The sequence below is a fragment of the Pleurodeles waltl genome, chromosome 3_1 (assembly GCF_031143425.1).
Source record: "Pleurodeles waltl isolate 20211129_DDA chromosome 3_1, aPleWal1.hap1.20221129, whole genome shotgun sequence".
Taxonomy (NCBI): domain Eukaryota; kingdom Metazoa; phylum Chordata; class Amphibia; order Caudata; family Salamandridae; genus Pleurodeles; species Pleurodeles waltl.
Window position 1 is genome coordinate 1,645,080,485 of NC_090440.1, and position 24,576 is coordinate 1,645,105,060.

The 24,576-nt window shown below is 47.1% G+C and overlaps 1 protein-coding gene across 3 annotated transcripts in view; it reads left to right on the forward strand.

Annotated features, from left to right (window-relative positions):
- Nucleotides 1-10,545: 10,545 nt before the first annotated feature.
- The window catches only part of PDK1 (pyruvate dehydrogenase kinase 1), a 163,164-nt gene continuing 149,133 nt past the window's right edge, over nt 10,546-24,576 (forward strand). For 2 of the 3 annotated variants that reach the window (XM_069225344.1, XM_069225345.1), the window contains exon 1: nt 10,546-10,847. In XM_069225344.1, coding sequence (XP_069081445.1) covers nt 10,727-10,847 — 121 coding nt within the window. In that variant the 5' untranslated portion in view covers nt 10,546-10,726. Of the gene's footprint in view, nt 11,169-24,576 lie in introns of all 3 variants that reach the window. The other variant, XM_069225343.1, reaches the window with a different exon arrangement.

The window sequence follows — 24,576 nt, forward strand, 5'->3', positions numbered from 1 at the left end:
CGTCGGCAATCTCCCGGCCCAGCATTCCGCTGGACCGGCTGGCGGAAACACTGTTTCCGCCGGCAGGCCCAGCTGAATGTTAATCATTTGGCCGGCAGGGTCTCAAGGGGGCTGGCGGTCTGTGATAAGACTGCCAGCAAGAACAAGGTGGGGATTCCCGCTGTGTTCATAATGACCCCCTTAGTGACCACATCGAGTCCCCGGTAATCCACACAGAACCTGATTTCTGGAGTGGCACTAGATGCAGCAGCTTTTCGGACTAGGGCCACAGGGCTGGCCCAAGGGCTACTGTAGAACTTAATTACCCCAAGACCTAACATTTTGGATATCTCATCCTTTATGTTGGCCCTAACCTTGTTAGTCACTCTGTAAACTTTATGTTTTACAGGAGGACTGTCCCCAGTGTCCACATCATGTGTTCACAAATGAGTGACCCCTGGGATCAAGGAGAACAATGAGGCAAACTGTCCTAACATCTGACGACAGTCCCTCTGTTGCTCTGGGGTCAGTGAGGGGGAGAGGTTCATACCCTCCACAGACCCATCTTTCTCCTTAGCAGACAGGAGGTCAGGAAGAGACTCACTCTCTTCCTCTGCCCCATCATCTGTTGCTAGGAACATTGTCACCTCTGTCCTTTTAAAGTGAGATTTGCAGGGGGTTCACATGCAGGACCCTCACAGGGTTCTTGGGAGTCTGCAAGTTCACCAGATAGGTGACATCACTCTTGCGCTCCACCACCTCAAAAGGCCCCGTCCACTTGTCCTGGAGAGCCTGATTCTCTACTGGGGCCATTACCCACACTTTCTAGCCAGGCTGAAACTCAACCAGAGTGGCATTCCGGTCATACCAGCATTTCATATCTTCCTGGCGCGCTTCCAGGTTCTCTTGAGGGCGCTTCCTGACACATATTGTCTGGTTTCTAAATGCCAGCATGTAACTGAATACATCTTGGTGGGGGGGGGGGGCAAGGGGGGCTTACTGGAGCCTTTCTCCAAGCCTTCTCTAACCAGACTCAAAAGTCCCCTAACAGGGTGGCCATACAGCAACTCAAAAGGGCTAAATCCCAGACCCTTTTGTGGCACCTCCCTGCAGGCGAACAGAAGGCATGGCAAGAGGACGTCCCACTTACACTTCAAGGGCTCGGACAGGCCCATGATCCATCCCTTCAAGGTGCAGTTGAATCTCTCAACCAGACTGTTTCCTTGGGGATGGTAAGGAGTTGTAAACTTGTACGTTACCACGCACTCCTTCCATAGAGACTTCATATATGTAGATGTAAAGTTGGTACCCCTATCAGACACTACTTCCCTGGGGAACCCCATGCAGTCATAAACCCCCATCAGTGCACATCCCACCACAGGGGAGCTGATCGACCTCAAAGGAATGGCTTCTGGGTACCAGGTAGCATGGTCCACCAAGACCAAGATAAACATGTTGCCCGTGACTGTCTTGGGATCCGGAGGCCCCACAATGTCAATACCGACTCTTTCAAAGGGAGTGCGGACCACAGAAAAATGTTGGAGAGGAGACTCAGTAGGAAGGCTCTAAAGCACTGGGGTACCACCAGCACATGAGCTGACCCAGGCTCAGCATTCTTAGGCTCACTATATGGGAGGCTGTCCTCCCAGTAGATTAAGTGTGATCCAGACTCATTGCCAGAGGCCTGATCTGCAGCCTGCCGCCACAAACCCTCCAGAGTAGGGCATGTCTTCTGTGCCTCACTGAATGCTTCCCTAGTGGGCCCCCTTTTCTGCTACCACTGAGTCAGCTCAGGGACCTCCCCCAGTTCAGCGACCTGTTCCCCTTTAGGCTCCGGGGCATCCCCCTCAGGTTCAGCCTCCTCCCAGACCGTGGGAAGTACATATCCTACTTTTAACATAGACTACACCCTGCCCATGGGACTACCAAGGGCCTACCTTAGGGGTGCCTTGCATGTACAAAAAGAGAAGGTTTGGGCCTGGCAAGTAGGTGCACTTTAAAACTGCACACACAGACACTGCAGTGGCAGGCATGAGCCATGTTTACAGGGCTACTTATGTGGGTGGCACAATCAGTACTGCAGGCCCACTAGTAGCATTTGATTTACAGGCCCTAGGCATCTCTAGTGCACTTTACTAGGGACTTACTAGTATATCAAATATGCCAGTTGTGGAAAAGCAAATTGCACATACAATTTCACATAGGGAGCACTTGCACTTTAGCACTGGTCAGCAGTGGGAAAATGCCCAGAGGAACAAAAACATCAAAAACAGAGTCCAGCACACAGCAACAACCTCAGAAGTAAAGGCAAAAAGTGAGGGGAGACCACGCCAAGGGTATGCCCGGGCTTACAGTTACCTGTCCCCATTCGAAAATAACAGCTTAATAAATGTAATAAGGTAACTTCCATGTTATCCCAAGGGAGAGGTAGGCGTTGCAGTACTGAAAAATGAATTTTTCACTACTAGGACATATAAAACTTAAAATTAGAAGCCCTGCTTTTTAACTACACTGTACCCTGCCCACTGTGTGGGCTGTCCAGGTGCTATCCTAGGCATGACTTATATGTAGTAAAAGGAAAAGTTTGGGCCTGGCAAAAAGTTGATTTTGCAAGGTCGAAATGGTAGTTTAAAACTGGAGAAAGGCTGCAGTGGCAGGCCTGAGACATGTTTCAAGGGCTACTTACATGGGTGGCACAATCAGTGCTGTAGGCCCATTAGTAGCATTTAATTTACAGGCCCTGCACACATGTAGTGCCACTTTACTAGGGACTTACAAGTAAATTTAAATATGCCAATTGGGGATAACCTCAGGGTACCATGTTTTCAGGAGTAAGCACACACACTTTAGCACTGGTTAGCAGTGGTAAAGCGCACAGAGTCCTAAAGCCAGAAAAAACGAGATCAGAAAAAATGAAGGAAAAAGGCAAAATGTTTGGGAGAAGACCACTCTACAGCTGACAAGTCTAACACTATGCAAGCCCCCAGGATAGAGAATTCTGGAGGATGATATTTTGTTCAAAACAAACCCCAACTTTCTTCCTACGGTTCTTACCCTGCCTCATAGAGAACAAGAAATCTTTCTTCCCAGTGGCACAACAAAGTTTGAGGAACCCCCTCTGGAAAGTAGATGAGGGGAGCCCACCCTCCCAGGCCCACCCTCCCAGGCCCACCACCTACCACGTCTGCTGAGGTGGCCCATTGGAGCTCGAGGGCGCCCCCCCTACCCCACAGGACATATGTTACGCCACAACCTTTTCCCTCTTTCTTTCCTAATCCTTCTTGTTAAGATGAAAATGTGTTATATTCACAGGATGATAAGAGGACAATCTATCTAGGGTTTATACAGGTCATACCAAGGATTTCAAGAAGTCAGGCCAGTTGTTTATTGCTCTTGGTAGAGCAAATCAGGGTACCAAGGCTTCTACAATTTCTTATGAGATAGTCAAAGTTTCCCTACCTGGTAGGATTGTGGGTATGTCAAATAAAGAGATGCTAAACTTTAAACTTGGGACAAGAGAACCTCCTTAACAGAAATGTGTTCTGCAGGCATTTGGGTGATTACTCATGCTTTTTTTAATCCATATAGAGTTCAGGATGTGGGGATTTCAAATGAGGGATTTGGTCACAAGGTTTTGGCTCAGTGATGGCTCCCTTAACGGATGTTTCCACTAGTAAACAGCTGATGCAAGCATAATACTGATTTTTGTTGTACATAATTTTCAGCACAGTTTTGGTATACGTAATCAATGAGATGAGAATGTAGGATGTAGGGATAATTCCATGGTTACTTACCTGTAATTAAAAACAGACATTGGACCAGATCCCCATCTGCCCCTTTATTCCTGTCCTTAACTTTACAGACCTAAACACTGCTCAATTTCTGAACAATTAATGTAAAAAATATTAAGGTAATTTATGTCAGCTAAGTGAAGCCTGTTTATGTTTAACATGGTTTACTTAATTATGCATTTCCTAAAAGTAGTTGCTTATTCCAGGATGGTGTGTGTTTGTAGTTTCTGTTTGTTTCATGGATCATTTTGCTGTTTTATATTGCATACTGTGCACTGAGTTTCCTCCAAGTTATAAAGGGTCATAATTGAGAGTCATGTAGTTGAGTTGAGGATGACAGTAGCGCAAGTTTCTCACAGTGCTTGTCAGTGGGCCAAAAAGGTGCTCCGAATACATGGACATCTAATTATTGACTGCTCTACAGAGTGCACAGACTAATGGTCCCGTGTGCCCATTACAAGAAACAAAATCGAACTTAAGCGTCATTAATTTTCAATTATATTAAGGACACGGAGGCGAGGACTATGCTTCTCTTTCTATGCTTTATTAATCCAGCAGCCAATCAGAGAAGTTTATCCAGAAACAAACCATATCCCATAAGTCATACTAACTTCAAATGACTAACCATAGAGAGGTATGATATAAAAGGCTGTAACACTAAACCACTTCCTCTTTCTTTGCATACGGCAATCAAAAAGTCAATTATCACAGTAGAGTCAAAGTCAATAACTCGAACCAGGTCCTCCAATAGGAGAAAGAGTCCATCACAAGAAACTTGAAGATCCATATCCGAAACATAGAATATCCCATCTAGGAAGAACGAACACTGTCCCCTGACAGCCACAAACTGAAGATTCCAGAATTTTTTCTGTCTGAATCCTAGGAAAAAACAACATATAGACCAATCATAATATCAATTAAGGATACAACTAGCTTAAACATGGTAATATCATCAATACAAACATTTATCATAACAGGGAGGGTAAAGCAATGTGCCATCTCAAGGAAAAATGTATGCTTAAGTTGTAAGACGAGTCGTCATTTGTCTTAGGGTGGGATAATCCTTGCCTCCGTGTCCTTAATAGAACTGAAAATTCTTGACGCATAAACTCTAATAAATGTTATTCTATGTCAGGGCCTGAGGCTCAAATTATGCTTGTTCAAAGCTGGTTCACCACCACAGATGCGCTATCTACAATAGGTTTGTAATAGAAAGCCTTGGATGTCGATTTGCTCTCATAATACGCTCTAACCTGACCCCCAAATTAAAGGACTTAGAAGCCATAGCTCCTCTAAGTGAATGGGCTCCAAAAGTAGAAATATCAATACCCGCTTCGGATAATTACTATCTAATCCATATAGCCATGGTGGCAGAAGTAACCGGATTAAACGGTTTTACGAGAGCAATTAAAACCTGACCACCAGGATCTCTCCTGAATTTATTCGTAGCTGCTTCATATGCTTTCAGACATTACACTACACATAACTTAGAATTGTGGGGAAATGCTGGATAGGACACATATTTAGTACCTGTTTTTATACACCTAGAAATGGAAAAGGAAACCCAGTCCAGGGAAAAAATACTTCCTGCTAAGTCCAGATTCTTGACATCTACTACACTTTTGGAAGAAAATAGACACAAAAGTAAAGTCAGTTTAGCCGACTGCTGCTTGCGAGACAAACATTTATTCTCTGGCCATGTGAGAAGAAAAGATAACACCACATTAAAGTCCCAAAGGGACGAATAATGAGGATGAGGGGGATTAGATAAATGAATGCCCCTCATGAGTTTACAAATCACGAGGTGTTTACCAACGATCTGCCAGAGACAAGCAAATGTCCGGCTGAAATCCCTGACCAATAGTTATTAATAAACCTATAAGTCAGACCAGATGCTGCCAATGATGCTAAAAAATTAATCACTAAATTGACATCAGCTTTAAAGGGATCGGAATCTCGTTCTGCACACCAATATACCCATTGTCTCCAAGGTGAAGCATATCATTTGTGGGTGCTTGAGGCCCAACCTTGGTGAATGTAGAACGAAGCTTGCGATGAAATGCCTGGCAAGTGCCAGCGTTGCCTGAACTTATCCATGCTCCCAGCCGGAGTTTGCCCATCAAAATCAAGGGATGAGGGTTCCCCAATGGGTCCTGTAACGAGTTGTCCTGAGTTCGAATCAGAAGAGGAAAGTTTCACAATAGCTCCAGAGCAAGAGGGAATCAAACTTGAGCCCTCCATAAAGGGGTCACTAGGAGAATCTCTGCCCGCTGCTGGCGAACTTGCGCCAAAACTCTCTGAATCATGCTGAATGGAGGGAATGCATAACCCAGGTGAGAGGCCCAGTTCTGAAGAAATGCATCCGTGGCCGACAACGCCAGATCTGGTCTTCAAATGAAGAACCTGGGAAGTTGATGGTTCAGGTGAGAGACGAACAAGTCCATCGAACATGGGCCTCAACGCTGGTTGAGACAATGAAACACTCTCGGATGTAGTTTCCAATTCATGCCATCCTGGAGAAATCTGGAGTTCCAGTCCGCTACTGAGTTGTTCACTGCCGGAAGGTATTACGCAATCACCAAAATTCGGCATTGAAGACAGAATTGCCAAAATTCCTTGGCAATCTGCACGAGTATCTGCGATTTCATACCAGCTAGCTTGTTGACATATCTGACTGCTGACATGTTGTCCATCCGCAGCAGAATGCAACAGTCCGACCGAAGAGGAGACAGGCTCCGAATCGCAAACAATCCCGCTACTAGCTCCAAACAATTGATGTGGTGCTGGAGTTCCTCCTCCGACCAACGGCCTCCTGTAGTCAGTACACGCAACGGGCTCCCCAACCCCATCTGCTGGCATCAGACTTCAGAATGATAGCCGGAGAGTTGCCGAAGATCACCCTGCCATTCCAGGCCTCCATATGCTTGAGCCACCAGGCTATCTCTGTTTTTGCTTCCTCCGACAGAGGAATTTTGTCCGCATACAAAAATCCCTTGCGAAGATGAGATATCTTGAGTCTCTGAAGAGCTCTGTAGTGAAGGGGACCCAGGAAGATAGCTTGGATTGAGGACGATAAAAGTCCCACCATCCGAGCTAAATTCCTCAGAGACACAAATTGTTTGGTCAACAGGAGACATAACTCCTTCTTTATGGTGCGTACTTTCATGTTGGAGCAATATCAACTGAGGCTTTGCGGAGTCTATTTGGAACCCCAAGAATTCCATCTGCTGGGACGCAAGAAGACAAGATTTGGATTGGTTGATCAGAAACCCCAGGTCTTGGGGCAGCTGAACAGTCCACGAAAGATGTTTGTGGCAAACTAAAGGATCCTAGCCAGGAGGATCAGATCGTTGAGGTAAACAATTAAACTCACCCCTCGAGCGCAAAGGGACTCTACCACAGGTCTCATCACCTTGATGAAGCACCAAGAAGTGGACGACAGCCCGAAGGGAAGGACCTGAAACTAGAAACATTGGCCTAGCCAAATGAATTGGAGAAAACGTTGATGAGGAGGAAATACCAGAATATTCAAATATGCATCCTTCCAATCCCCTTCTTGAAGAATATCTCTCAGAGGATGAATACCCTCCATTTTGAAACACCTGTAAACTATCCAGGCATTAAACTATTTCAGGTTTAAAACTAACCTAGAACCTCCTCCCTGCTTGTCCACCAGAAAGATGGGGCTGATAAATCCCCTGGGATGAGGAGAAGACCGGCAAATGGCCCCTTTTTTTTTAGAAGAGTTTGAACCTCTAATGCTATGATCTCTTGATCTCGAAGGGGAAAATGGAGAAGAGGGAGAGGGGAAACCTGAAAGGGGGGGTTGGTAAAATTCTAGCTTGAAGCCCTGCACTGTTTCCAAAACCCAAGGGTCTTTGGTCAACTTCAGCCACTCAGTCAGAAATAACTGAACTCTGCCCCCAAGAACAACCTCTGAATAAGGAATAATTCTCACCTGTATTGGAGGACTCTTGAGAGGCATTCTGTTGTCCTTTGTAGTAGTTCCTGCGATACCTAGATCGACCCCCACGGTAACTGGTGGGATAGAATGTGGAATCTGCAGCTTGCCCCCTGTCGTATCCTCGTCGACGACCTGAAGACTCACATCTGGAGCCTTGATAGTAGTAACGGCCCAATGAGCAGCCCCGCATATGTCCGACCCTTCGAAAAAAAGAGTGTCGCAAAACACCTTTTTGAGGGACAACTGGGTTTTATCCATCGAGTTAAAGGTGGCAGCAAATTTTGAAAGGTCCTTGATGAAGGGAGCTCCAAAAAGAAGTCCCTGAGCCACCGGATCCGCTTCCGAGGTAGCAAGTTCATTCAGTTAGGGATCTATTCGCATAAGGATGGACCGTCTCCTTTCCGTGGAAATTGCCACATTAGCATTACCTAAGTGACAAATAGCCCTTTAAGCCCATCCCACTAGTATGTCTGGGTCAATAGGGACATTAGACTATTTAGCCATGAAGCCCAACTCCAGGATTTTTGCTAGGGGGCCTGCTAAATCTAGTAGCTTGTCCTGAAAGGACCTCCAAGCACGGTCCAGACCTTTCTTAGGGTCTTTTGACCATTTCTTCATAAAGGTGACCATAGTGGGGTCAATTTCTGGGGTATCGGTGACCTTCCCCTCAAGATCGGGTCTGGGACACTCCACACAAAGTCTGGCTCTCACCTCTTGATCAAAACCAGATCTGATGTGCTCTTGGATGTATAAAGCCACCTCTGGAGGTGGGGTCCAACTAGATGAACGAGGGTGGACAATGTCCTCTGGATTGAAATTTAGAACTTGTGGTACTTTTGTAGCTTGACCTTTGGACTTATCAGTCCTTTTACGTTTACTTGTGCCCGGGCGGTACACTTGATCTGACTCCGAATCGGAGTTTGTCTCGGGATCTGAATCTGACTGGTCTGGGATATGACCAGCATCCTACCATTCTTGGTGTTGAGAAGAACAGTAACCATGCTCGTTTTGAATGGAGGCCGATAAACGTTCAAAGATTTCTGAATGGGGACATTTTTTTGGATTTAGATTTACTTTTGGAGGTATTAGGCTGTCCAGATTGATTGTCATCTCATGGGTCGAGAGGCGGCAGCCAGCCTTTATGTCGGGCAAAACTTTCAAAATGGTGGGTGAGGGGCCCCAGAGCCCTCGCTAAGGCTTTATTGACAGAGAGTTGTACACTATTATCCAATACCCCAACCAGATTTCCCTCTACAGAAGGAGCGTCTCCACCAAAATATTCATCTTCATCGTAAGAATATGATTGTGCCATTATTTAATTCAGAAACGTCCCAAAGGCGCTGCAAATTATGGGGTAGCCGGGGCTACAGTCAGGGGGAGTGCACAACCCCAGCAGGCGTGAAAGTGAAATCAATAAAGCGTGGAGGGAGCTGCCTGCAGCACTCTAGGCACAGCCTATTCAAATTTTACAACCCTGTGCAGTCCTAAGACACAGGGCGTAATGGGGCAATAAAGAGCACTTTAAAATATAGCCCTGTAACAGACCACTGCAATCTGTACTGGCACGATAATCAGCTACTCAAAACAGGAGGGCCCTTCATCAAAGGAAAACAATTCCTTTTTTCCTCTCTTTTGTTCAGACGCATTTGTTTCGGAGCACCGCCGCGTTTAATGAGGCGTGCAATCATCGGAGATGAATGCGCGCGTGTTCACAGTCCCAAGGGACTAAATATAGGGCTGCGGGCGTGAGGCACCGCCGTCCGCTCACACTTCCACACTACAATTATAACTGGACGTGAGCGCAGCACGCATAAATCAAGCACTGAAACAATACACTTTAGCGTGTAAAAGCGGAATAATATCGACAACACAAAGCTGCGGAAGCAGCAAAGAAAGAGGAAGTGGTTTAGTGTTACAGCCTTTCATAGCATACCTCTCTATGGTTAGTCATGTGGTGTTAGTATAACTTATGGGATATGTTTTGTTTTGGCTGCTGGATTAATAAAGCATAGAAAGAGAAGCATAATCTAAGACTCTGGTCCTGACATAGAATTGTAATTCCATGCAAATATGCGTGAAGACCGTACGTGGTTGTCAAAAACTTGGCAAGGTGAAAGTAAAAGAAAAAGCAGTGCATATACGTTTGTAGGCTGGTGAAGTGAGAGAAATGCCACAAATTACATGCAAAGTGAAAAGAGGGTGCTAAAGAGTAAAGAGAGGAAATATGCAGATGGCGGATTTCAGTCAGATGTGAGGCAAAAGAGGGCAAGCCATATGTGTCTCGGGCCTGCCTAGGTAAGTGAAGGGAAGAAAGGGAGTGCTACACTTCAAAGCTCACTACCTCTTCCACAGTCTTTAGTAATGTTTAACTCAGGCTCTCATATTTCAGAACAGAAACAGAACCGATGTCTTGGTTTTTTTTATGCGCATTTCAGTTGTGGTAAATACCTGCCTGCAATAACATAAAGATCAGAGAGGCACCAAAATAAGGTTGGGTGGCATGCTGTTTGAAGCAGGAATTTTAATTAACATTCTAAGTTATATTTTTATCTAAATAAGTCACACCTCCTGCAAAGGATTCCTAGAATTACACCTTTTTGGTCACACATTTTTTAGAAGCCCTGGCAGTATAGTTCTTAAGTGTCACGAGTGCTCTTTTCTGCCCTGTCGACATCTTTATGTGAGAACGGTTTATTTTCGGCTGGGAATATGTTAATTTGCCGCTATAGTCAGCCCTTCATTGGCTAGGAATGTGGAAGGCGGGGTCCGCTGGAGAAAGGCTGTACTTTTCTGACCCCGTGATTGGTTAGCGCGGGTGCCGGTCTCCTAGCACCACCGTGTGTTCATCTTTTAGGTCAGCTGTGTTTTGCAGGTTGCTCTGTTCGGTGCTTCATCGCAGTCACCCTGACACAGCCACAGCCTCAGCCTCACAGGGGAACCACTCTGCGGTCAGAGCTTGCCCCGCCGGTAGCTACGGACCGAAGCTGTCAGGATGCGGCTGCTGCGGACTCTGATGAGCAGCGCCGCAAGGGCCATCACAATTCCTCAGCAAGTGGATTATTACTGCAAGTTCTCCCCCTCCCCTCTTTCTATGAAGCAGTTCCTCGATTTCGGTGAGTGCTAGTCACTGATAGGGGGCGGGGAGTGTGGGGAGGCGTGGTCTTTTACAAGCCCTGCCATGTCTGTCAATACTCCTTTCTGAATGGGCCGGGAGGTCATACCTCTGCTCTGTCAACTGAGACACCGTTCTGCACGAGGTGACAACAGCCATCCTTTAATAGAGGGAGCATCCTCAGTCCTTGCCAAGGTGGGCGCAACCCACTTTACCGGAGCAAACTGGCACCAGTTCTGCCATGATAGACGAAGAACGTTATATCTCGCAAGAGAGCAGACCCCCGATCGCCTTTCCGCGCACGCCCTTCATTTGAAGCAAGGTACAGATAGCTTACGTTTGTAAAACAAGCATTTGCAATACGTCTCGCCTTTACTTGAGAGCTATTGGCATTGTAAATTCATAGCTGGACTCTTCTTGCCACATAAGTGGGTCAACACTGCCGCATAATTTCGTCCCTTCTTGCCATATTCCAGTAGCTCTGCATATAACTAAAGCACTTCCATTTACCTTCTTCCTGTAGTCACATCAAAATAATTAAAAACTTGCCCTGTAGCTTCCTAATTTAAATCTGCAATGCTAATTCCAATAGAATACAACTTTCACCACCCACCATCAGAGTTGCTGGCTGGCTAACGCATTTCTCCCAAAAAAAACAAAAGTCAACCACAGAGGAGAAATAAACTAGAAGGGTCACCTAAACATATCAAGAGTGTTCAAACAGTTTTAGTGTAATAAGGATGTTAAGTTGGCCTGAATCATTGTCATGATTTTAATAATGAGAGATTATTAAAACATATGCATTATCATATAAACCTTTATCGGATATAAACTTTTGGCATTAGAGAGTAATGCTCAAAACAGCCCCTATAGGGCACCATAAAAAGAGTATAATTTATAAGAAAAATGGTAATGTAACCATATTGTTAGCCCCAAAAGGGCATAACCCCATGAAAAAACACGGGAGAAAGTAATGTGGTGTAACCATATCCTTAACCCCTAAAGGTTAATTTTAGGGATAACAGGCCTACTGCAATGATATTACAAACAGGGCCTTTAAAACAAAACTTCTTTTATCTGTAAAACAAAACTTCTAGCCATGAGAAAGCTTAAAAATGCAATGGTGGGAGGGGTTATTAAATTGGTGTCCCCACTAACCTGGTGTGGGGAGCCAGAGATGATGTAGACAGATCATTTTGAAGGTGGTGCCATTGTGCTAGGACCACCACAGGCTGAGTTATGAGCAAAAATGTTTTGTAAAAGTAATGCCCTGCAAAGCATTGTGGGGTGAGTTTTCATGCTGCGAATATTATAGTATGTTGACTGCAATACTCAGAACAGCACCTAGAGGACACCACAATAAAAATAGGATGTGGAAGAAACATGGTCACGAAACCATATATGTAAGCTCTTAGAGAGCATAACCACATGTAAAAAGAATAAGAGAAAGTAATGCAGTGTAACCATATAATTATCCCCCAGGGGTCATAGTGCATTACACATTTTCAAGGCTGCCACTCCTCCCATTAAAAGAATATAATTTGTAAGAAAAATGGTCATGTAACTATAATGTTAGCCCCTAAATGGCAGAGCCCCATGAAAAAAAACAGGATAAAGTAATGCAGTGTAACAATATAGTTAGCCCCTAGAACATTTTTAGAGCTAGCAGGCCTCCTGCAATTATATTATAAACATGGCCCATAAAACATAACTTCTCCCACCTGTAAAACAAAAGTTCTAGCCATGAGAGAGCTTAAAAAGATAATGAACGGTGGTAGGGGTTATTATTTTGTAGTCCCCATTAACATTGTTTGGGGACCCAGAGATGAAGGAGACAGAAAGAGCACATTGTGGTCAATGTTTTGAAGGTGGTCCCGTTGTCCTAGGACCACCACAGGCCAAGTTATGAGCAAAAATGTTTTGTAAAAGTAATGCCCTGCTGTTAGAAATGGGGTTCCTAGTTGGCTAGGGTAGGAACTTCAACCAGACAGGGATCACCACTCTAGTCATGGTGAGGGAGTTGCACACATGATAATCCGTGTTCACCCTCTTAGTAGCTTGGCACGAGCAGTCAGGCTTATCCCAGAGTCAATGTGTAATGCGTTTGCACAACACACATAACACTAGTGACACTATAAATACACCACAAAAGAAAATCTATATTAGTTATATAAAACTAAACTGTATTGCACAAAACAACATTAGACCAAAAATGGCATGTATCAGTAGTATCCTGCTACACAAGTAGTTGTCAGAACCTCACACAGGATGCTGGTACTCTGCGAAAAGCCAGCTGTAGTCAGGCAAAACATTATCACCAAAGTAAATGCACATAGAAGGACACTTTCCCAAATGGCATTAGTCATAACACAAACATTCTCTCCCCCTCCCTAACACGGAGGTTTGCACTCTGGGATCTGTCGCAGCGTGGGAAGTGGCAAGGCTCCCCACTTTTCCACCACCCACCATCCTCTTCTGCGCTGCACTTCTTTCGGCGGGGATATCTGCACCAGAATAGGTGGCTGCTTTGGCCCCGTCCAGTTCTCTTCTTTTTCCGGCCCTTCTTCACGGGGACGTGTGGGCTGACTTGCTGGGAACGGGAGCTCCCCACGCGCTCCCAGGAAAGTAGGCTGCAGCAATTCACCGCATGCTAATCTCAGGGTAGTCCAAGCACTCCTCACTCTCTAGGCTACTCGTGCTGAAGCTGCAAGGAAAATGCTCACCATGCACTAGCAAGTAAGAAACCGGGGGGGGGAAGTGGTCACACCACCCAGCCCCATGAGATCAGCTGGTGAGTACGAAGATGCAGGGGGCCATAGAGTGGACCTCCACTTGTCCCCATCTCAAAACAGAATGGAAGCCACAGCAATGCTGGGGATAAAAGGGTCACATCACTCAGCCCCTGAAGATCACTGGGGGAACACAGGGCAGATGAAAAAAATCAGGCCAGCTCACCAGGGTCCTTGTAGAATAAGTGGCAGTCTCCCTGGTGCTTAGCAGCCCCCAGGCCAGCACATTACAAGTCAGTCCAGTGGTGGTTTCTTTCAGCGTCACAGTCCCCCTACAGCAGCATCTGGTTCCAAGTCCATCAGTGTCTAAAAATGTGAGGGACAGCCCCCTGTACTTATACTCATTTTTGCTCAGCTTTCACAAAGGAGGCAAGGGAGGTTCTGACCAGCACTAACTGGTTCCAGGAATGCCCCCTTCTCCTCCAGTACTGGCTCTAGACATCAGTAGAGGGTAAACAAGCCCTTTGTGTGAGGGCAGAACCAAGCCCAGCTGTCGCTCTGCCCCAAACGTGGATTGGAGTTAAACTGCAAAACAGTCATAAGCACAGAGAAATGCTCACTTTCTAAAAGTGGCATTCCAATAATGGTACAAAAAAATCCATCTACACCAGTAAGCACTATTTCTCACTTCCATTCCAAACATACTAAACATCCCCATGCTATTCCTTATAGATCAGAAGATACCACTTAGACATATGTCAGAGCATTTTCCAATGCACTCCTATAAATGAAGTAGCGCTCACAGTAGTGATAAACTAAATAGGCTGTCACTACTAGGACATATAGTACATAAAGACATATGTCCTACCTTTTACATACACAACACCCTGCCGATAGGGATAGCTGGGGCCTACCTTAAGGGTGACTTGTATGTAGTAAAAGGGGAGTTCCAGGCCTGGCTAGATAATTTAGAGGCCAGGTCCCTGTGGCAGTAAACTGCACATGCAGGCCTGAGACAGGTTTGAAAGGCTACTTCTGTGGGTGGCGCAAGCTAGTAGCATTTAATTTACAGGCCCTGTGTATATGGGATACCACTGTACAAGGGACTTACAGGTAAATTAAATATTCCAACTGCCGACAGTGCACAATCCAAGGGTGCGGTTGTGTGACAGCATTGGCAGTGGCGTGGCATTGTTTCTACCAGGTGACCGGCGGAAACGTTGTAATCTGATGTTTCCGCCAGTTAGCCCCGTGGAAACATCATAATTCGATGGGGGCGAGGCCGATGGTATGATGGCAGCCTCACCCCTCAGGTTTGGCGGTCTGTCAGTCGGGCAACCAAAATCGTAATGAGCCCCAAAATCTATTTTTATAAATTGGTGTCAGATTTCTGTTGTGTGGTGACTTTTTTATTTTGTTGTTTGGTGCTTTGTAATTGTCTATTATTTTCCATAACATTGTACATAGAGCAAATAACAGGCCTGTAAAATCCATGTACATCGTACACTAAAATCTGGCAATACCACACAAACAGTCAAACATATTAGAAAAGAGAGACACTTTGGTTTATATTAATGTCCAAAAGATCCTGGGTACTTCATGTCTGTATCTAAGGCACAACACCACAACTGAGATAAAGCACATAGTACAACCATAGCACAGTAACAGAATAATACTGCAGTACAATACCATAATACGGTAGTGCAAAAATACAATAACACAATACTGCATAAAAAATACAATTTCGCAATACTACAATACCACAATACTACAGTATTCCTCCTCCGTCGCCCTTCAGATCCCAATACAGAGCATGGATAGAGATATTCCTCAAAGAACGATAAAACCTGCCGTCCCAAGCCACCGCTCCTCTAAGTGTCTCAGAGCTCCAGTATCTCTCGACTAGATTGAAGATAGGAGGATGGGGAGTATGAGAATGTCCCACGAGGATGGTGAATTATAGGTAAGAGACAGCTCTGTAGGCCCCCCAGACACAAGACACGGGCTGATGGCGGGGAATGGTGGTCCGAGCGGTTTGCTAGGAGGGGAGATATCCACCCCATGACAAGAGGAAGGAAGGATTCAAAAGGTGACATGGTGGGGGACGGACAAAGAATAACGCCCAGTGACAGCACAGCAGGGAAGAAGAGTAGGTGTCGCTGGGTGACGATATGAAAGAGTAAGGATGGGATCACAGGTTTGGAAGGGGGCATCTGCTGAAGAAGCTACATACAAAACTGAAAAAGTAAATCAAGAGAATCATAACTATGGGTTAATAATGATAGTGGAGACAGAGGTGATAAGATAGGGAGAGGGTGTCAATGAGAGAAAGAGAAGGAGAGAGCGAGAGTTAGAGTGAGAATGTATAGCACAGAGGCATGGATGAGGATGATAATGATAATGGGAATGGTGGTGACCGAGGGGGGATAAACAACACAGATGGGAGGGGGAGGAAGGGCAGGGGATACTTCCAAGGAGAATTGGCGAAAGAAAGGTGAATAAGGGGACTAGCAGAGGGGGTGGAGAAAGGAAAGAAGGAAGGAAAGAAAAAAAAAAAAAACATTTTGTGGTAACTGGTCGGTACATTTTTGAGAGGACCGAATGTAGAGCAGGTGGGGTTGTGTGTTTGCACTCAGCTGGGGCCGGTGCAGGGCAGAAGGGTATGATATCGCAGTGGTGTGTAATGATGAATTTTCCAGATAAGCGTGGCCCGCTTGGTCGTTTGTGTCATGACCCTCAGGGTGGTTATTCAGTTCCCTGACCCTGAGAGAAAGGGTGACCACATTTGTAGAAACACTTCAGTTTTATCTTGTAAGTCATATATGAGTCACTCTTGGGAGGCTGTCTGATACATTGCAGGGATCCATTCTCCGTGGGAGGGGTCGGTCACTGCGCGCCAGTGCCTGAGGATGCATACCTTAGCTATGGCCAGTGCGGTGTGTCATAGACGGTGTTGCGGTCGGGAGAGATCATAGAGCTCTCCGGTATCATGCAGCAATAGGAGGGAGGGGGTGAGGGAAGACGGTAAGGGCAAGGCTTCTCTGAGGGTGTGTCCCCCCTGAACACCAAAGGGCTGAATGACCGGGCAGTCATGTAATATATGTAGTAAATCACAATGAGCATGAGGGCATCTCCAGCAGGAGGCGTGAGTTAATAACCCTGCAGTAAGCAATTTCTGGGGAGTCCAGTACCAGTCATGCAACGTTTTGAAAATGCTGAATTCCAAATGGGCTTCTCGTGCTCCGCATTCTCTGGCCTCTATTAAGTCTGCCCAATCCTCCAGTTCATACTTGACCTGCAGGCATGCCTGCCATTTGTTCTTGAGGGAGATGAGGAGGAGGTGAGAGAAGAGGTGTTGGTTCATCAACACCTGCAGTCCTGATACGGCTCCCCTCAAGCGACCCGAGGTCTCCAGATAGTGAAGTATTGGGGATTGAGGGAGTCGCCAAGTTGGGTTCCCCAAGCGTCTTTCCAGACAATGCCTAAGGTGTATAAAGCACCACGAGTGATGTTCCGGGAGATCAAACTGCTCCCTGAGTTCCGAGAACAATTTCAATCTGTCCTCTGTTAGGAGTTGATCCACCCTACTAAGACCTTTCAAACACCACTCCGTCCAGAAAATAGTCGTTCCCCCAATCAGAAAACCTTTATTGCCCCATATTGGCACCCTGTCATGTATATGGGGATCCACTTTCATTAAGCGGTGTGCCTGCCGCCATGAATTTTGCATGGCTCCGATCATAGGATTGGTGATACAATGGGGTGCCGGGCCTGCATTATAGAGCACCTGGAGTCCTGATGAGGATCGTGAGAGTGTCCGTTCCACTTCCACCCAAAGTGGCGGGTCCTGCACTGGAGTAAAAAGACCACCTGCGAAAGATATAATGCTAGGGTGTAATGTTCCACTGAGGGGAGACTCAAACTCCCAATCTCACGTCTGGCGAGCAAAGCAGCTCTAGATAGCCGTGGACACCCGGACCCCCAAACGAAAGCCTGGATACGGTGATCTATCTCTCGGAGGAGAGAAAGAGGTATTCGCAAAGGTAACATGCCCAGGACGTATAAAAAAACATAGTGAGGTCACCATTCGTACCGCCTGCACTCTGCCCCACATAGAGAGCCCCAGGTGTGTCCATTTCTCAAAATCCCGTTTCATACTGCTAAGCAATGGGTCTAAATTGTCAGCTACCATTTTATCCAAACCTCGGTTAATGTCAATGCCCAGATAATGAAGACGTGACTGTTTCCATTTGATTGAGAATCCCTGAACCGAAGCACTTATTGTCACTGGGGATAATGGTAGCGCCTCACTCTTGTCCCAATTGATCCGATAGCCCAAAATATGTTCGAATTCTGATAGGATAGCTCTGAGGGATGGTAAGGAGTTAGGTAGGTCGGTGAGGGTGAGTAAAATATAATCAGCATATAAGTAAATGGTGGCCACGCCACCAGGGACCGATATTCCGGATATAAGATTAGCACTGCAAATTGTTGCAGCTAAAGGTTCTACAGCTAATAGGAATAATAACGGTGACAAGGAGTAGCCCTGACAAGTCCCTCTGTTGACAGAGAAAGTGTCGGAGAGAAACCCGCCGCAATTTACCTGGGCTGTTGGGGAGTCATACAACAAACGCACTCTGTTGATGAAGCTAGTCCCAAGACCAAAACGTTTCAATGTATTGAAGAGGTACCACCACTCTACTCGATCAAACGCCTTTTCGGCATCCAGTGAGAGGACAAGGGCCTCCTCCTGTGAATCCCTAGCCGTCCAGATGAAGTGAAGTAGAGTATGGAGGTGATTCCTCGATGAGCGACCAGGTACAAAACCCACTTGACTGTGGTGAACCAGATAGGGGATGACCTTCTTGAGGCGGGATGCCAAGATCCCTGCTAGGATATTGATATCTCCATTGAGGAGGGATATGGGACGATAACTACCACATAAATAGGGTTCTTACCCGGTTTGAGTAGAACTATGATAGAGGCTTTGTTGGAGAGAGGGTTTAGAGAACCCGTCTGATCAGCCCCCGAAATGCCTCCTATAAGGCGTCTACAGTATCTGCTCCCGTCCATTTATAGAATTCTGACATAAACCCATCTTACCCAGGCGCCTTGTGATATGGGAGATTGGCTATTGCCTGCTGTATCACCTCCTTACTGATGTCGCCCTCCAGGAACGCTCTACCCTCATCCGAGCGACATGGTATATTTGCCCTCTCAAGGAAGGTGTCCAAGCGACCCGTGTCTTCAGTTATTTCTGGGGTGTATAGAGTTTGGTAGAAACAACCAAACTCCTCCGCAATGGTCTGTGGGTGCGTAATAAACGTGTCCTCGGATCCACGTAAGGCTGGTATGGCCAGAGCCGCCTCCCTTTGGCGGAGTTGAGCTGCTAACAGGCGACCCGCCTTCTCCCCGTGCTGATAGTGGCGACCTCTCAGTTGCTGTAAGGCATATTCCGCCCGAGATGCATAGAGGGAATTGAGCTCCATTTTGGCTAGTTCCAGACGATGACGAGTGGACGGAGTGGGGGTTTGAGTTTACTCGCGGGTGGTCTGGGCAATGTATTCTTCCAGTTTTTTTTCTGCTGATCACGCCTTTGGGCATTGGAAATGGCCGCGTCTCTCCTAAGCTGTCCTCTAATCGTTGCCTTCGCCGCCGCCCACAGTATTTGGGTCAAATTGACCGAACCTTTATTGTTCTGAAGATAGGTGGCGATGTGAGACCTAAGTTGTTCCTTCCCCTTCAAGGTTCAGTATCTGGGGTTTGGGAGACGCCAAGGCTTACGACCATCCCCAGCTCCAGGGCCAATAAAACCGGAGCGTGATCAGACAGTGCGGGCGGAAGAATTTCAGACGTTCGAATCGTCTGTAAGAACCGATGATTAATCAGAAAGTAGTCCAACCGGGATTGAGTTCCATGTACGGTGGAGACAAAGGTGTATTCTTGATCGGATGAATGAGAAAGGCGCCAGTGGTCCAACAGGCCATCATCAGACAGGATTTCACTTAGGAGGGCCCAATCGGCATTATTGCCCGCATCAAGACCACTTGATCGATCCAAGATGACATCGTGCACTAGGTTCCAGTCCCCACCAAGCAGGTATTGGGAGGCGCCGATCTCTGTCAGTAGGCGATTAAGGGAAAGAAAAAAGAACATTTGGAGCCTGTGGGAGCATATATAGTACCAATACAAATTGTGGAAGAGTCCAGGGTGAGCTTGGCGAGGATGTAACATGCCTCTGGATCGCACCACGTTTTAAGAAGCCTGAACTGTAGGGATCGACGAATAAGTATCGCCACCCCTCATTTCCACCCTGATCCCTGCGCTTCACTGTGTACAGATGGCGCTCCGCTGAAAAGCACCTTGCCCACCCAGTCTCTACGGAGTTTTTCAGATTCTGATGAGGAGAGATGGGTTTCCTGCAATAGGGCAATGTCAGTCCTTTTTGATTGGAGATAAGATAGGACCTTCTGTTGCTTGGTGTATGCGTCATACCATGTACATTCCAAGAGAGGACAGTGAGCAGGGTCACTGACCCCCATTATGGAGCGTAGTAGAGACCTAGTCGAAGGGGAGCGGAAGATTACGTGTACGTTGTTGCAATGAATGAAAGAGTAGGCTGGGAGTGGCGAAGCTCAGAGCACTTGTGTTCTGAAAAGGAACAAACGGGTAAGGGAGAAAATATGGGGGAAACCCTCGGCCACAGAATGAGAAAGAATCGTACTAACAGTAGAGTAAGCAGTAAGAAAGAGAGAGATACAAAAGAGACAGAGAAAGAAATAGAAAGAGATACTAATTGCGGAGGTAAAGGGAGGAAGTGTGCAGACGGTTATGCTCAGAAGGGAGAGGAAATTGTGCAAGAAGCGAAAGAAGAGTAAAATAAAAGAAATATAGGTGAAGAGATAGGAAACGAAAACTACTGTAAACGAGAAAGTATCTCGCCACAGAAAGACCGTTTAGACTGCGGGTTGGGACCTGTAAGACCCGCGCACCGGGCGTGCATCAGGGGAGGCACGAGGGGGACAAAGGAATGAATGTGCAACCTAATAGACCCACCAAGAAGCCCCCATTGCTAGATATCGCCGGGCGATAGTGAGTGGAGGAAAAAGAGCATGGAAAGGCGAGATCGAACAAGAGGCATTACTGAAAGAGAGGACTGCAACCCGGCCAACAGCCCAAACAGGTGATCGTGATTTATCGCCTACCAGAGCGAATAGAGAGGATAAGGTCCATACTATATCATTTCAGGGCTGACAGCGCCAACAAGGTGTATCTCGGGGGCTATGAAAGGCGTGGCAGCTACTGTTGGAAGTGTCAAGGGGGGGGGCAGGTCAAGGGTACCATAACTATAGGTAAAGGAGTACTCATATAGCACGGCCTAGGGAGTGCCTAAGGAAAGTAAGGTGGTCACAGGAGGTTGCGGAATGAAGACTAATATTCTATGGCACATGCCACCTCAGCACCTCACTAGTTAGGCCAGCGGGGGTGAGTAAAATAGAAGGGGGGATGACGAGTCTTCCGAGTGTTGGGGCATATAGTATGCCGGGGTTCCTCTATGGGCCATGTCTCGTGGTAGCTCCCTGTGAGTGTGAATCCCCAGGGGCTATGGGAAAGGAAACCCAAGGGGGTAGGACACAGGGGGGGGGGACTGGCAGCGTCTGGTCGCGAGATCACATCCGACAGCCAGAGGTAGATCACATGATATGTGTTGTATAGTTGATACCATACAAAAAGTGCCAATGGTAAATAACCAAATCTAAATAAACTGTAACATGAAACATATGCGATATTGCTTGAACAAATTATTTGTATCCTTTGCTGCTCAGCGTTTCCGACCATATTTAACGCCCAAGGTGACAAAGTATTCACGATGAAGCTGGCCATGTATCAAGCCCAAAATTAGAAGGGAATAACTGCAGCCACTACCCGAACATAAGGACATAACTCTGGCCCAGTCCCTCCCCTCACCCTCCCCAGCCGAAGGGAAAGAGAATGGTAAACATAGTCTAATATGACACTTAGCCGTCCAATGAAAAAGTGCCTGTTGCTGGGCGGGGAACGAGGAGTCCTCTGAGCACCATGGAGTCCATCATTACGGGTGTTCTTCGAAAGCTGGCTTCAGGGGGTAACGGGACTTGTCTCTGCCCTGGTCCTGAGTGTGGTCAATCACCCCTTTGAGGGCATGGTCCCAGCCCTCCTGTGATTTAGGCGGGCGGTCATAAACCCTGCCCCTCTTTTGCGAGGCTGTACGTTGCGGCTGAGCCAGAGGGAGTGAAACAGAGGGGGGATCGAATGTGTTGTGGCGAAATCCATAGGATGTGGAGCAAGGCCATTTAGGAAGGCGCTGAGATCCGCAGGTTCAGTGAAGTCCCTGGATTTACCATTATATGTAAACCACATGCGAGCTGGTTCGAAAAGACCAAATTTAATGTCCAGGTTCCTGAATTGTGGATGGAGGGCCAAGAATGCCTTCCGCTTTTCATTTGTTAGTCTGGAAAAATCCACCCCCACCCTGATCTCATGCCCCTCCAGAGAGTACGGACCTTGAGATTTAGCTGCCGAAATGGTCTGGCGTGCCTGTTCATGGCTCAGAAAACATGCAATGATGGTACGGGGCTTGCCGGAGGTTGCTTTATGTAGAGGGCCGATCCTGTGGACTCTTTGGAACTCTAGTGGCGGGGAGAAATCCAGGCCGGTGAGCTCAGGTAGGAGATTTTAGAGAACGTTTTGATATCGGAGCCCGGTTTGTGTTCCAGATGCCAAAAAGGGGAACGTTATCTCTGCGACTCCTGTCCTCCAAGTCTGTGACCTTTGCTCGCAGAGATAGAAATTCTGCCTCTTGCTCAGGCAGTGACGCGACTTGGTCCTCCACAGTAGTGAGGCGTAGATCTAAGTCATTTACTGTCTCCCGGAAGCCGGCAATGTCAGCTCGTATGGAGGTAGAGGCCACGGTCAGGTCTGATATCTTTGAATCCATTGCCTCTAGACGGCGCCCCACTGCGGTGATCTCCTGCAGTATGTGATCCGCTGTCTCCATTGCCGTGGGTTCAGCTGGCGAAGTCGCGGGGCAAGGAGGGACCGTCTGCCCTGCCATGGTCTTCGGTTGCGCAGTGGCCTCAGAAAACAATAGTTGATGGGAGTGTTTGCCAGAAGACTTCCCGTTTGGCATTGCCCTGGAGGGGAGAAGATCCTGAAGAGGAATTACCTGATGAAGATGTGGTTATTAGACCTTGGTCCTGCAGCAGGAGCGTTTGTGTCTACGTCGTAGCTGCAGAAGCTTCCGGTACTATGGCCGTCGTGAGGGCTCTCCCAAGCATATTAGGCCTGAGAAAGATGTCACTCGCAGTGAGGGGATCTCGCAACTGCAAAAATGTTCCAAAACAAGTGGTTGCACTCTCCATTCCAACTGCGGGCAATTAGAGCGGCGGTGACCCTCCCCCTCTGAGCTCCCAGGGTAATCCCGTGCTTGTTCTGGGCCCAATACGAATTGCCTGGCTTATACAAGGTTGGGAGAGCAGAGGGCAGAAGAATAGCGTCTGCAGTGGTAAGCCCCGGGGAGTCTAACTACTTGGGACCCCAACTGCTGCTCTGCAGTGGTCAGACAGGTGGGCCCTGCCCTTCATAGTACTCCACTGGGGGGACCAGATGCTTGGACGGGTACACTCCTGATGGGTCTCTTGCAGCTGCCGCCTGCCTTTGCATGGAGAGCCCTGAGCAGAGAAGTGCTGCTTCCTCCTGCTCCTTTCCTTAAAGCCCCTCTGTCCAATAGCCACGGTGACTTGCTGGAGCTGAGTTGCCTGGACCTCGTGGGCTCGGGTGGGCCCCAGGACACCTTACTCCATCAGCCTCAGTCGTGTGCGGTCGTCTGCCGCATGTCCGTGGGGCCCTCCACTGGTCCGCGGCGCTGCGCACTGGGCTATCTCTCACTTGCCACACGTAGGGGAAGGTTGTTCACTCCTCGCCTCCCCCTCCTAGTATGCTGTGGTCCTGTCGAAGGGAGTGGCCGCGGTTCAGTGCACCTCGCTTGGCCGCACCCGGCCGTATCTTGTTGTCGGCCGTTAGAGCCGCTTCCCGTCACCTGTCTCCACGGTTCCCGGGTCCGGCGTGTCTGCACATGACCCCGATGTAACGGGGGGCTCTTGTTGAAAGGTAGCGCCCCCTCCATAGGCCCTGACCCAGCCCGCCACACGGAGCTCCTCGCTCAGGTGGCAATTCGTGTCGACGGCCAGACCACACCCCCGTTGTTTGGTGCTTCTAAATCCTTTATACCAGTTCTTTCATTTAAGCATTGCTGCTTGAAAACACAACTACCCAGGGTTGAGCTAAAGGTTTTACAAATGAGGCTGACTGGATCCAGAACAGTTTTTGCAAGTGTATTACATGGTAGGGTTGCACAACCATACTATATAATACACCCACATCCTTGATATCCCTACTGCTCTGAGAAAACTGCATTCATTCATTCAGCTAAAATAATGTTGAATTGCCAACATGTGTGTTTATGTGGACATTAATTTGTCTCAGGAAAATAAAATATGTAAAGTTCATGCAGTTATTGACATTTTCATGAATTGTGGCCTACATGTGAAGTTCTCTGACTTCGGAAGTGACTTGGCTCGAACTACATATATCTACCACTGAATAACTATATATTTGTATAGTTTTGTGGAAACTTGCCACATGTTCTTTGCCAAAATCAAGGTACAAGTTGTATAAATAAAATAAGTAAGTTGACTAATTAGATCACGTAATGGACGATGACACCATAATTAGTGATTTCGTTGGAGGAGTTCACCCCTCCCCCCCTGCCCCCCCTACAACCTTATCAAACTCTTGGCCTAAAGTATTTATGGTATATAACATTGCATATATTAATTCAGGTACCTTTCTGTCCAGTCAGCTAGATAGGAGTATCTTCATGCATCTCGTGTTGTATTCCTTGTATGTTTGGTCTACTGCATCTCACCATGGAAACTATGCATGCATTATTTTTTGTTACTG